The 15,120-nt window shown below is 33.1% G+C and overlaps 1 protein-coding gene across 1 annotated transcript in view; it reads right to left on the bottom strand.

Annotated features, from left to right (window-relative positions):
• The window catches only part of LOC123662098 (helicase SKI2W), a 28,508-nt gene extending 13,388 nt beyond the window's left edge, over positions 1 to 15,120 (bottom strand). Inside the window, exons 1-8 of the mRNA XM_045596985.1 lie at positions 14,924 to 15,120; positions 14,683 to 14,856; positions 11,943 to 12,201; positions 10,409 to 10,582; positions 7,445 to 7,743; positions 6,996 to 7,108; positions 6,520 to 6,751; positions 5,552 to 5,735 (exon numbers count right to left, since the gene is read on the bottom strand). Of these exons, the coding sequence (XP_045452941.1) occupies positions 5,552 to 5,735; positions 6,520 to 6,751; positions 6,996 to 7,108; positions 7,445 to 7,743; positions 10,409 to 10,582; positions 11,943 to 12,201; positions 14,683 to 14,856; positions 14,924 to 14,941 (1,453 nt within the window). The 5' untranslated portion in view covers positions 14,942 to 15,120. The remainder of the gene's footprint in view (positions 1 to 5,551; positions 5,736 to 6,519; positions 6,752 to 6,995; positions 7,109 to 7,444; positions 7,744 to 10,408; positions 10,583 to 11,942; positions 12,202 to 14,682; positions 14,857 to 14,923) is intronic.

Here is a 15,120-nt window from a genome sequence, read left to right as displayed (position 1 = left end):
TCATATAATTACCTTTTAAACGTCTGCTAAACGAATAGTAATTGTTTACACGTAGTACTTGTAACCATTATATATAAGACGAATAAGTGTATTAGTGTAACTTGTATATATCCTAAAGTATTACAAAAATGATAATACAACCGTTATTTAATTAATACTCATATTAAAGCGTTATAATAACCTTGTAAACAACTTCCACCATTTTGAAATCAAAGTCATATTAAAATTTATTTACTTGTTTCGTACAACATGAATCGAAAAAATTGGAAAAGTATTAAAAAAAGTGGTGCATTCAAAAGAAAAGTTAAAAACAACTATCATTCGCTTCAAGCACGTACTTTCATACAAACTAATAGAACTCAAGCTCAAGCTGTGACTGAGGCAAATAAGAAGGGTTCCGTATCACAGGTAAATGCAAATTTAACCAAAATACTACGAGTATACCCCGCAGTTCATTTGCCGAAGTTCAGGACTCTTGTTCATATTCTGAAGTTGAAGACAGTTATTCAGCGTCCGAAAATGAAGACAATGCTTATCCTTTTGAAAATAAATTAAGTTAAATAAAGAGAATGATCAGAAATGGAAATCGGCCACTTCAGAAAATTGCTAATAGATTAATAGAGAGATATAATATTGAAGTAGAAAACTTAAGAAACGATACTACGAAGGATAGTTATGAACTATCCTTCGATTAAAATTGACAAATATGGAAATAAATTCAAGACAGTGATTCAACTTGAAACCTTTATCCTCTCGACTGATAATGGAAATAAGTGGTTTTTGGCTAACAACAACCACCTTGTTGAATTGCGTTCTGCTACCTGCAACGAGGGATGTATTCAAATAAATGGAAATCGAATTTTAAACTTAAGGAACGATGTTTATGAAACGCCTATGAAATCTTCATATCTTAATATATTTATGATATATGAGGATGAAATTTCGAAAACTGAAGCCAAATATTATATTACTGATATAAAGTGTAAATTGGTTAGTGTTTCATACAACTCAAATATATATTATGTTCCGCTTATTCATACATTTAAGAAATAGGTAATAAAAAAGGTAGTAAAAATTGTTTAATTTTTTATTTATCCTCAAGAACGTTATTAATATTTCAAGTTAGTCAAAATGTAACACTTATTTGAAATCAAAATTAAGCGAAGCTTTGAAATATTGCTAGATTTGGAAAAACTGAAATCGCCTTTTGATCCATAAATGTAAATTAACAAACTAATACCTTCATTTGGTTTGCCATATTGAAACATCTTATGTAGCTAATAATCTCACAATAGATTATACAAAATTACTATACAAAAGGCAACTTATAAATATTTCTTGAAAACTAATAATAAGACTTTAGTAAAAGTTTTAATCACGTGTAAACCCGTTAATGTGCGTTAATCGTTACAAACCTTCTTTTATATATATTTTTTATATTCTCTTTATTACTTTTCTTTTATATTATCTTAATTATCTAATAACATCATCAAAAATTACAAAAAATAAAATGTCACAAAAAGAACATAGGTACAAAATCGCAACATAACAAATAATAAAATTCAAATTTGTAATCTTTCTGCTTGCTAAATAATTATATAATTTACAAGTGGAAGGTTTAGGTATCACACCTACCCACCTACCACATTATTGACTAATTACAATATTCGCATTCGTCTTCTGGAAAATGATTATAGATAGCAAAATACTTTTTTTTTTTTTTTTTGTGTCACTAGGTCGGCAAACAAGCGTACGGCTCACCTGATGGTAAGCGATTACCGTAGCTTATAGACACCTGCAACACCAGAAGCATCGCAAGCGCGTTGCCGACCCAATCCCCAATCCCCCCAGGAGCTCTGGTCACCTTACTCACCAACAGGAACACAATACTGCTTGAAAACAGTATTATTTTGCTGTGATCTTCTGTAAGGTCGAGGTACTACCCCAGACGGGCTGCTCCATATTTTCAGCAGGAAATTCCTGCTGTGCCCTACCTCAGTTAATACTTGCAGTCGGGGCACCAAAATAAACCATAACGTAATAAATTATTTACATTTTTGTCTGTTAAAACAAAATGTAACGGTCTATTTCCACGGGCTATCTGGAAACCACATCCATAACAACGAGAACAAAATATAAAATGAGTTAATGACCACGGCCATTTCAAATGTGCGCATATCATTTCGATGAAGTTCATCTTCGATAAAAACTTATCAACATCCGCATAAATATGGATCATAATTGTGGGGTTTACCTAAAAAAAAAGTATTATTCAGACTTAACTAAGTTATATGTCTCGTAAATTCTTCTGTTCTGAAAATATAAATTATTTGAAATAAGTTAGCTAGGCGTTTTATTATTTTATTATTGATCCCTAAATCAACTGTCATGGCGTACACATTTACAATATGTACGCAGTATATACGTCGGGAAGTTATATAGTTGTCATATAACGCAGTCACTTAATAAATTATTAATAAAAATATATGAAAACATTAAAATTTTAAAAGCGCATGAAAAATTTGTTACAAAGTTACCTCACATTAATCAGTAAATTTGATTGCACAATGGTTTGTAACTGATGAAATGGTTTTATCACCTCAACAAAGTAAAAAATACAATATTTTAACTCAGCTGTCAAAAAAACTTCCAAATTCAATTAGTGTGTATTATGTTTATAATCTGTTACAATTTTTCATTCGTTCAATATAAAAGTATCATCTTTAAATGACAATAATACAACGAATACGTTAGATAAACGTCATATTGTGTGCTATTACTCGACACGAAGTCGAATACACGCCGCGACAGCTATCATTACATGACATGTAGTCAAATCGCCAACGTGTATATGACTCCTATGCGACTATATAGGTATTTATATGACTGTTACACGAAACTCTTAGCGCCTTAAGTTGAATAAAATGGGCCCTAATGCCGTCGAGTAAACGTTCTAATGTCGTTTATACGATTATACTAAATAACATTAAGTTGTCACCAAAACGTCTACTCAACGTCGTAAATGTTTGTTGGGTATCAGGTGTATATAATATTTGGACTACGCAAAGATTTCCGAATTTCACAATAATTGTGTTTGCTCGCAAATGAAAAAAAAACCGACTTCAATTACATCGAAGAGTAATACAACGTAGATCGACGAAAAAATAGTAATACTTTGTTCGTATTCCATATAACGCGACATTATAAAATTGTAGAATTATATAATGTTCTACTGTTATTTCTAACATTTTGTTAGCGATTGTAGGCAGAAATTTCATAAAAGGCCCGTCGTCGATTCGCGCGAAGCGCTGACATCGCTTATTACGGCGGGTTTTTTAGTTGAAGCGGATTTATATTGAATTACGGTTTATGTCTTTTTTATTAAAAATATGTAATGTTCATGTTTTCACACAGCTCCGATGCACGACTGGAGTTTACCCCTTCAGATCAACTGTCTAAATAGGCACAAAAAGGCTTACTAGTCTAAGAAATATATTATTACTATATCAAATTGTAAATAAATGAATCCAATAACGCCATCTATCGGAACCTAATTGCGTTATTAGAAAACGTCTGAACGCCATCTCTAACAAGGTCATTCGTTCAGTAGATTTTACTGTTCAATTTTTTCATTCCGGGGCCTTAAATGAAAATCGATTCTTAAGGAGAAAACTCCAAAAACAGTCAAGTAAATACGCCATATCAGATATAGCTCAAAAAGTTCGAGTCAAATCTCAATTATATTTAAATGGGACCACATGACAAGCACCACCTATCGATTAAAAAAAGAATCATCGATATCGGTCCACCCAGAAAAATAGTCATGAGGTTAATATAACGTTGGTCGACGTAAAATAGCCAAGTAAATACCCAGTATTAGCGATAACTCAAAAATTAAAAGCTCAAATATATTTATAACGAATAAACTGCTACTCTCTACTCTAGTGGAATATTGTAATTTGATCGATAGTGAACGAAGTAATTTCATTAAATTTTGATAGATGGCGTTGTGGCAAAGTATTGAACATGACCACAGTCTTCTTAACATCGTCATGTAAATACGTGTCATCAAAGATTACTCAAAAATTGCTCATTATATCTCAATCATATTTAAAACGGACGACATGACAAGTATTAGCTTTTGATTTATACAAAAAAGATCAAAATCAGTGCACCCAGTAAAAAGATATAACGTATAATACAACGTAGGGTGACGACAAAACCGTCAAGTAAATACGCAATATTAGATATAACTCACAAATTACTAATTAAATCTCAATTAAATTTGAATGGGACCACGTGACGAATAGTAGCTTTTAATTTATATAAGAAACGTCAAAATCGGTGCACCCAGTAAAAAGTTATGAGGTATAATACAACGTAAGGTGACGAAAATAATGTCAAGTAAATACGCGTTATCAAAGATTAATCAAAAAGTAGTTATCAGATCTCGATAAAATTTATATGTGACCACATGATAAACATCAGCTTTCGATTAAAGTAAAAATTATCAAAATCAATACACCCAGTAAATAGTTATTTTCAAGAGTTTCCCTCGATTTCTCTGGGATCCCATCATCAGATCCTGGTTTCCTTATCATGGCACCAAACTAGGGATATCCCCTTTCCAACAAAAAATTAAATTATCAAAATCGGTACACCCAGTAGAAAGTTATGTGGTATAATACAACGTAGGTCGACGAAAAAAGCGTCAAGTAAAAACGCATTATTAGATATAATTCGAAAAGTAGTTGTTAGATCTCAAATAAATTTAAATGGGACCAATTGGCACACACCACCTTTCGATTAAAAGAAAATTTGTCGAAATCGCTCCACCCAGTCAAAAGTTCTGATGTAACATACACAAAAAAAAATATAGTCGATTGAGAACCTCCTCCTTTTTTGGAAGTCGTTTAAAAACTCAAGTGGCTCGAAATTCGCTTTCGCAGGAGTACTTATATCTTTAATCTACTTTACTCTATTTTACGTAATCCTGTTACCGCATCCTCTCTGAACGAACGATTCTAATTCTTTGGTGATTATCATGAACGCTGTCATCGTTCTGACAATAATTTACTTCAGGAGATTCCTTCTCATCTTCTATTCCTTTTATGATTAATCTTTTACAGTTCAAGACTCTCGCCTTTGTTGGAATAGATTACAAAATTAATAAAATTAAAGTGTCTGTTTGTAATAATAAAATAACCGCTTTTTACTAAATGAATATTGATGTATACACGGTATATATACCAAAATAGCACTTTTACAACTTTTGTCTGTCTGTCTGTCTGATCGTTCCGGCTAATCTCTGAAACGGCTGAACCGATTTTGACAGGACTTTCACTAGCAGATAGCTGGTGTAATAAGGAGTAACTTTTATTTTAGAATTTTATTTATTTTATAACACTGCAAACTGAACAATAACTTTTTTGTTAAATTCCAAGCGGACGCAGTAGCGGATACAGCTAGTTTCTTATTTTTGAACGTAATTCAGAAATTGAGTAACAACATTATAAAAACATTTTTCATTTTAATACATTTTTAATTTTACCTGTATATAAATAGTGACATAGCGGTACAGGCCGCTTCGGTGTGGACACCACAAACACTTTTCGCTTCTTGGTTCGACCCACCCAGTCCGCGAACTGCAGCGTGTTGGGTACCGTCGCGCTCAACATGACTATACTAACGTGAGCTGGCAGCAATATAAGTACCTCTTCCCAAACATAACCGCGCTATAATGATATGTATAGAATAATTAATATGTTTAGTGGAAATATTGTCACATGAATTTATGTTACATTTAATTAAGATGTTAAATGTATAGGCTAGGGGCCAGTTTCGCCGGATGTTGTTATATCAATGGTTTATGATATATATTTTTTTCATCATTCAATTTCACTATATTTATGACTTATTTCTGGGATGATGATGATTATGATGATGATGATGATGATGATCATGATCATGATCATGATGATGATAATGATGATGATGATGACATATTTCTATATGCAATTGTCAATCTTAAATGTGTATATTATTAATTGATATGAACAGGGCCCTAATGGCCCATATTACCTATCGCGGTTAAGGCCTCATCATTTCTGCCTATTGCAGTCCACTGCTGGACATAGGCCTCCACAAGTTCACGCCAAAAACGGCGTGAACTCATGTGTTTTGCCCATAGTCACCACGCTGGGCAGGCGGGTTGGTGACCGCAGGGCTGGCTTTGTCGCACCGAAGACACTGTCTTTGGCCTGTATATTTCAAAGTCAGCAGTGGTCATCCCGCCATCGGTCGGCTTTTTAAGTTCCAAGGTGGTAGTGGAACTGTGTTATCCCTTAGTCGCCTCTTACGATACGCACGGGAAGAGAGGGAGTGGCTATATTCTTTACTGCCGCAACCAAACAGCGGTTAAAGCCTATCAGTGGCTTATGTGGATGATAATCTATATCAACCGCCGGTGAAACAGACCATTAAATTTTTACTAAATTGAAAGATGTGTGAAAACATTACCTCTGCATTATTTATATAATGAACTTCATCAAATATAACAAATTCGAGATCTCTTGTAACTTCAGATCCACAATACAACATAGAACGTAAGATTTCAGTAGTCATGACCAGGCAGGACGCCGTAGCATTTATTTGTAGATCACCTGTCAGTAGACCGACCTCACCAAATGTTTTGTTAAAGTCATTATACTTTTGATTTGATAGAGCCTTGATAGGAGATGTGTAAATAGCCCTAAAAAATTTAAAAGATATATAAAATTATGTAAAACTAATGGTGTTGTTTAGTTTTTTAACTTGCTTCATGTACAACATAAAAATAAGAAATTTTTATTTCTAAAACTTTTGTTATATAAAATTCATTGGAAGGATTCCAATATATTTTATATAACAGAGACCCTAAACTATTAGTAGGAATAAACTAGTAATAGAAAGCTCGTGGCTTAGGATTACTTAGGCGCGATGACAAAAAAACATACCTCGTACAGTTTCTTCTCGACATTGCAATAGCATATTCGGCTACTACAGTTTTACCGGCAGACGTATGAGCAGCCACAAAAACATGATGACCCTCTTCTAATTTAAGTATCGCCTATAGAACAAAATTTTTGCGTACAGTCATACTATAATAAAGATTTGATGAAATAGTTTATGACAAATTCCCATAATATTAAACATTTTTGGGCAGCAAGAGATTTTGTGACATTTTTACTTGTGAATGTGCAATGGAGAACTGCAGCAGATTAACTAACAAAAAATAAAATAACAGGAGAGAACATTGCCCAGCAATTGCCCTTTATAGTTGTTAGTATGTTATAGACTGAAGTACTCAATGCTATTTTTTTTTTTTTGGTTAGCATTCAATAATAATAAAACCTATATAAAAATAAATCAATTAATGATGGACAGTCAAAAATTATATTGTCACCTGTTTTTGGAATGTATCCAATTCAAATGGATAGGAATGCGCCATATCCTTTATTTTCTCCTTGAATTCAGGTACAGGTAGAGACACATCTATCATTTCTGCCCATTCAGTGGAAGTTACTCCCATTTTGGGCGCAGAGCTAGTTATATTGAGTACTGGTATTTCGGGAAGTTCTACAGGAGGCTTTATAACAGTACTTTCCAGAAAATTATCATCAGCAGTTTCTTTTTCTATTTGTAGTTCTATTTTTTTGAGAGGTTTTTGTTTTTGCTCTTGCTTTTCATCATCTTGCCACAGACCTGAATATATATTTTAATTTTTAACACTATGATATGTCCAGTATTATAAAAGATATGTCTAACACATAATATACATTACAATTTTAATATTTTTTTGTTTTTTGGCACAGTATGTAGTGGACCTGCTTTCTGCTCCGCGTGTTGTGGGTTCGATTCCCGCCTAAGTCTGGGTGTGATCTTTGTATTAATTTATTTGTATGTATAATTATTTCATTGTATATTTATAAAAAAAAAAATTGCTATAACAGTCAGCGTTACCGTTAAGTCACTTACCGTGGAAACAAAGGACCGACCATGTATTGTATGTTATAAGATATTATTAAAATTATTAATTTCATCCTGCACACCCATATTTCAACATTTTCAAACATTTTTTATACAGGGTTACAGGAAAAGTCGACCTAGATCCGTTAAGGGCGTGTAGTACACACCATTTCTGAATGATTTCACTATGGAACCCCCCATCCTAAACTTAAACGTTTTCGAGATATTCGAGTTTTAATTTTTTTTATGAAAATGCCCAATTTTTCGGCTATTGAATTGAATATTTTTAATTTTTTTGACTCTTATGATTATTTTTTTGGTTTTTTACATGAAGAATGAGATGCTTAATGACCTCAATGACTAAAATTGCACGTAAGTTAACTGAATAGGTCGTTGTGGACGATCGAAACTTAAGAAAATAAGTACAAATTATAAAAAAATATTTTTTTTTTCTGGATATCTCAAAAAATTATTATGGTACTTGCTCTGCAGATGCGCTTAAAAACATCTACATTTTATCAGCTATCCAACGAGGTATAACAACCTAGGGTTGTATTTAAACTCATAGAAAAAAACATAGTTTAAAAGGTTTAGGTAGTAGGTCTAACGGGTCCCTCGGCTATTGTCCTTCAAGTTAATCCGGTGCGTGTGAGCGAGACAACTTAAGATTTATGCAGGTGAGAGTGAGAAAAATAATCTGCAAAAACAAGATCTGAATGGTGAAACTTATGAAAATTTCTTAAGAGGTGACTTAGGTGACCTACTAGATGATCTCCCATTACAATTACTGCGGGACATGTGGTTTCAACGTGATGGCTGCCCTGCTCATTTCAGAAGAAGCGTTAGGGAATGGTTGGACACTAACTATCCTAACAAATGGATTGGACGAGGTGGGCCTTTACCCTGGCCAGCCAGATGTCCCGACCTGACCCCTATGGATTTTTATGTATGGGGGCACATGAAGAGCCTCGTTTACAGTGAACCCAACCCCATATCGTCCGTGGAAGTTCTCAAAGAGAGGATAATTAATGCTACTAACGACATAAGAAGAACATTAACCACTGGTGTAGTGAAAAGTTGACTACGTGAAAGAATGAGAAAATGTGTGCGAAATAGAGGTGGACACGTAGAACATGAACTTAAAAAACATTAGGTGAATAAATGTTATTTTGAACTGATTTATTGTTTCATTTAGCTTACTACAATCACCGACGATCTGTAATGATGATGATGCTGAACTTAAGTCAAATTAATTAGATTAAATAAGCGCTATTTATTTTATGTATTTATTTGCCATGTAGCCTTAGAAACTAAGTTTCACCTTTGAGGTTAATAAATACCCTAGAGTGTTATACCTCGTTGGATAGCTGATAAAATGTAGATGTTTTTAAGCACATCTGCAGAGCAAGTACCATAATAATTTTTTGAGATATCCAGAAAAGAAAAATATTTTTTTATAATTTGTACTTATTTTCTTAAGTTTCGATCGTCCACAACGACCTATTCAGTTAACTTACGTGCAATTTTAGTCATTGAGGTCATTAAGCATCTCATTCTTCATGTAAAAAACCAAAAAAATAATCATAAGAGTCAAAAAAATTAAAAATATTCAATTCAATAGCCGAAAAATTGGGCATTTTCATAAAAAAAATTAAAACTCGAATATCTCGAAAACGTTTAAGTTTAGGATGGGGGGTTCCATAGTGAAATCATTCAGAAATGGTGTGTACTACACGCCCTTAATGGATCTAGGTCGACTTTTCCTGTAACCCTGTATATAAAAAAAAAAATGATTTCAACAAGCAATATAAAAGTATTATTAAATAATTTTTGGAACGAAGTTCCTTACGGCAGGCTTGACATTTGACTGGGCGACCGAACTGAAAAAAAATTGATACCGTACCAAAAATATATTACGGAAGTGACGTAATATCAGTCACACGATTGTATAATATGACGTTTGTAAAACTAAAATATTACTTTTTTTTAAAATTATTTATGTAATTTTATTCTGTCGACAAAAATAAATAAAGACACATGTTTTTTTATTTCACTTAATACTTTGAATTATGGTTATTATTATTATTTTGTTTGATTTATTTTATTTTACGGTATTTTTTATTTTCTAAAATACTAAATTTCCTAATACTTTTATGTCATTAACTAAAAAACAATCAACAAAATTAAAAGAAAAGCAAGAACTAGAAAATATATATAAAATTCAATTTTTTTTTTAAAATTGTGTTGCTTCTATACTATTCGAAGGAACTTCGTTCCTACCTGGTGTCCCATGACACCACATAATTTTTAATATCATATCAAAAATCGACCGTTCCAGCGGGGATCGAACCTGCATCTCCGACTGACTTTTTTAAATAGATAGCTGTTATTATTGTTTTACCTATTAAATGAGAAGTATTTTCAACAACTTCTTCCAAGTTAATATTGATTTCTAACTCTATTTCTTCTTTTTTCTCTTTCTGGGAGCCATCTTTATTTTCTTGTTCCAGCAATGTCATACCATCCTCAGCAAATACTATTCTTTTATCCGAACCAGGTAAAGTTGTTAATAATTCTGTAAGTTAAATGGCAGACATATAATCATTTATGATCATAAGTACCTGGGTGACCGAGCTTATCTCGGTATTTTTAGTAAATCGTGTTTTTGGAAACCATATTTAAATAATAATTTACATATTGATAAAAAATGAATAATATTTTCCGATTTTACTGACATAATAATAAAAAATATGAACTGGTTATTTAAATAAAAATCATGATTTTTATTTAAATAACTGCAATTAGAAAAAAAAAGGAAAACCATAATCAACCTGAGGTAAAGCTTTAGATTAGGTAAAACCGAAATTCGGGACCGTGGGGGGTTGGGGGGGGGAGAGGGTGGGGAACGCTACCCCTGGTACCACTGTCACACCTCGGAACCCCATGGTTATGGAGATATCCATGGTTAAAGTTTTGAGGTTAGAAGAAGAATATCGAAAGTTAGAGGAACGCTTGGCTCCGGCGCTGCGGGAAGTGCAGCCCTTCCGCCCTTGCGTGCGAAAGCACGCTCACTCATGGTCCGTTCCGCAGCCGCTCCTCTACGCATTCGTTCGCGCGCTTTCGCACGGCGGGCGAGGGCTGCCCTCCCTCCGCGCCTCCGCGGCACAAAAAAAAAACACTCTAGGGGTAGGACAGACCAAGACCACGTGGACAGTGGGGTGCTCCGATTCGGTTTTGGGTATTTTTCGAATTTCTAAACCTATATTCTAGCACGCAATGTTACTAATTTTATTAGAATATTATGTCTGACGCGTTATTTTGTTTAAAAGTGTCGATTTGTCACACAATGCAAACAGTACGAGCTCAAAGGTATTATAATAGCTTTAAATTCTTCTTCTAACCTCAAAACTTTAACCATGGATATCTCCACAACCATGGGGTTTTGAGGTGTGACAGTGTTACCTTGTATAGATTCCCCTACACCCTCCACCCTCCACACCCGAAAACCCCATAATTCGGTTTTTCTAATTCGGTTTTACCTAATCTAGATCTTAGCCTCAATCTGACAACATGGATTTGAACCGTGGTCTTCTCAGTCAATCCCGACTAGCCATTTTGTCACCTGAGCTATTACAACTTGATTGACAAATACGAATGTATTCTAACGATATTGTTGCCATTTTTTCATTGCCTAAAAACAGGGATAAATAAATTCTAGCTATATCGATTTATCGCCCTCGAAATCCCCTGCATACTAAATTTCATGAAAGTTGTTGGAGCTGTTTCTGAGATTCAGATTATTATATATATATATATATATATATATATATATATATATATATACAAGAATTGCTCATTTAATAGTATTAGATATAATCATTACAAAAAATTATGAAATGCATTTTAAAATAAGTAGTAGCGTTATAAACTTTTACCTTCTCCCAAAAATTTTCCAGGCTCATCTTCTTCTAGATCAATTGAAATCTCTGTACATTTTGCAGCTTCATCAAGCATTTTCTGAAGTTCATCTTCAAAGCCTGCGGGAAGAAATGGATTTTGTGTTGTACTTCCTCTAGTTGCCAAACTAGGAGGTAACGGTGCTCTGGACATAGATAGATTCTCTGCCTCATTATCAACTGATATGCTCACTTCTTCTAAACCTACTATCTCTCCAGTAATGGGATCTCGAACAACCTATAATTGAATATAATTTAATTGTATATGTTAATAATGACATTTAAAACATACACAAAGTGATATGCAAAGTGGCAAGGTTAATCCATCCGGTGATCATCGAAAGTTGTCCTCCACCCCCGGACTGTCGAGGCCGAGGGGCCACCTGCGGAAGGTTTGGCGGAACAAACTTGTAACTTTTTTTTGGATCAAATCCTATGCGGTCCTGGGGAGCGTAATGAACGTGTTATCTGCCCAAAGTAGCTGCGCTTAAACTGAAACGCAGATTCGACTACGACAGGGGTCCGGTTTCATTACTTTTTCAAGCGGAGCATCCAGATGCGATTGCTTGACGAATGGAACCAGCGGTACCGACGGGTGGAACCGCCGGCGACACCTTTTGTACTGTTCGGCGAACTTTTTGTAGTAAAGCCAATTATAACATCAATGAATATCTTAATGATAAAAAGGCATGGGATTGAATAAAGCTCAACCAGGCTATGTCTTTTATCTCAATCTGTAAATAGATATAGTTAAAATATTGTAAGCAGGTGACACGTGTTGGTTTCGACACACACTATTGGCTGTCTCGTGTTTGTTCTGATCATTTCATGGTCATACTGTTACTTTTTGTCTTGTATATGACTTTAAATTTTTAAAAGAGTACCGAGAGTTTTTTCCTCTGGCTTTTTTTTTTCTCGGCTTAAACTAGGGACGTTAGTTTATCTTATTTATTGTAATATTTAATCAAGTCGAGGACATAATAGGAAGATAATGTCGACCGAGACATTAGAAATTTAAAGTAACATAATATTTTTATTGTTTTGACTAAGTAATGGTTGCACATAACACTGGGTACGAGTATATTAATTACCTAAGTTTGTAATGTCCCCAATGTTAAGATATAAAAGTTTTTATTTTATTGTTTGAGTTTTTTGCTACCTTAACTTTCTTTTATCATTTTCGAGTTTTTTTTTTTAATTTATTAGTATTATTATTTTTGTAAATGATATTATTTTGACGTTCGTTAAGTGTGAATATCACGTTATGACGAAATAAATGTTATCATTTCATTTCATTTCACCAGGGTGTTCTTCCCTGATGCGATTGGGGCATGCATCATGGTATTGGTAATATAAAGGTGGACAGGTCATTGATAATATAAAGGTGGATAGATTTGTCACCCAGATGTTAGCGGGCATGGTGGATTCTTCGATTATTTGTATTGATTCAAGTACAAGGAGAGTCAATTGTGCGTCTGAGACAACCCTGCTCGTCCTGAATCTATCTATAACATCCTCCTAGACTGCCCATGATTATCTGAGGCTCAAAATAGAGAGTCAAATTGCCATAAAATTTAATAAGATCGCTTACAGTGATAATAATATATACATAACAAATTGTCTGTATTAGAAAAAGGAATTAAAAAAATGTTATAGGATATAGTTACTTATTCTAAGTTAATATAAGTTGTCAATGTAAATTAGAATACAAATACAATCTTGTTAAAATATTGTAAAAACATAAAGGCTGTTTTACGCCGAGGCAACAATGATATGAAAAGTATAATATTAGTTAAGAAACATTGTTCCCTCTATGCGACTAGTATGTATGTTCCAATGACAATTATGTAAATTAGACTGGGCCAAAGAAAAAAAAAGACTATTTTTTTAATGATACTGTGAAAATATCATTCATATTATAAAAAAAAATTATCATGAAAGTTTGAGCCCTTAATAATAATATTAAGGAGTATCATTACGACTTTTGGTTTTTTAACAGTAATTGCATTTTTTTACTCAAAACTCGTCAATAATTTCTTAAGGAAATTAAATTTCCTACAAAAAAGCTTTTTAAATAAATTAATGTAAAACAAGCCGTTTTCTCGTAATCATGCCTTAAACATTGAATAATTTTTTAATTTTGCGTTCAATTTTGGATTTTTGTAACTACCAGAAATATCAATATTTTTATGGTTCAAATTACTTATTTTCAAAGGAAAAAATTTTAACATTGTTAATTAAACTCACTCCTTTCAAAGTTATTCCATGTTGAAGTTAAATGCAAAAGTAATTTATCGTTTTTTTTTTTTTTTTGTAAATATTATTTAAATAGATAAAAATAATTATGAATAATAGTTCATAGATATATTATAATAGTTTAGATTAGGATAGAAAAATATTTAACAAACAAGCATTGATTTTATTTGTCCTTACTTTTACAAAAAAAAAAAAAACTGTCCGTATGCTTTATTTTCCCTACACCTGAAGACCTTATAAGCAGTATGTAGCTAACGTAGAATTAGATGAGGATGAATGCTAGAAAGAACAAGTATGCGGAATGAAAGTGCGAGCAGAATATGAGCGAGAACTGGCGAGAGAAGTGTGACAAAAATGTACTCATAGTAATTATCTCCTTTTCGAAAAATTTTGTCGGAGGCATTAAAAAAAGAAAACATACACAAAAGCTTCTTGAATACTTTCTTATCCTAAATACACTTACTTCGAGTGTCGTGTCAAGTTCTAACTCAGGTTCATTTTTCTTAAACAAACTGTCAATATCTGGTGTTCTATGCCAATGTGATACAGATTTTTCCCATTTGTGAATGGGCAAACGCTCTGGATTTAATATATACTCCTTTACTTTCTCTTCCAAATCATCAAACACCGGCGGTGGCTAAAACATACGGCTAAATTAGAAACTGTTAAAGCACAATTAACATATTAAAATAAAAATATTTTACCTTTATATATAATGCCATTTTAGTTAGTTCAGGTTATTGATACATTAATATTTAAAATAAGTTTTTGAATTACTGAAACACGTGTATTTCGGAGATAAAGACACAATTTTGTTATGTCGTTACACGGTCAACCGTCAAACAAAAGAAGCAGATAAATAAACAATAGCGTCAAGTGAACACTTGAACAGCTGTAACCA

Source organism: Melitaea cinxia, chromosome 18 (assembly GCF_905220565.1).
Source record: "Melitaea cinxia chromosome 18, ilMelCinx1.1, whole genome shotgun sequence".
Lineage (NCBI taxonomy): Eukaryota > Metazoa > Arthropoda > Insecta > Lepidoptera > Nymphalidae > Melitaea > Melitaea cinxia.
Note: the sequence above shows the minus strand (reverse complement) of the source record. Positions and strands in the feature narration are given on the sequence as shown.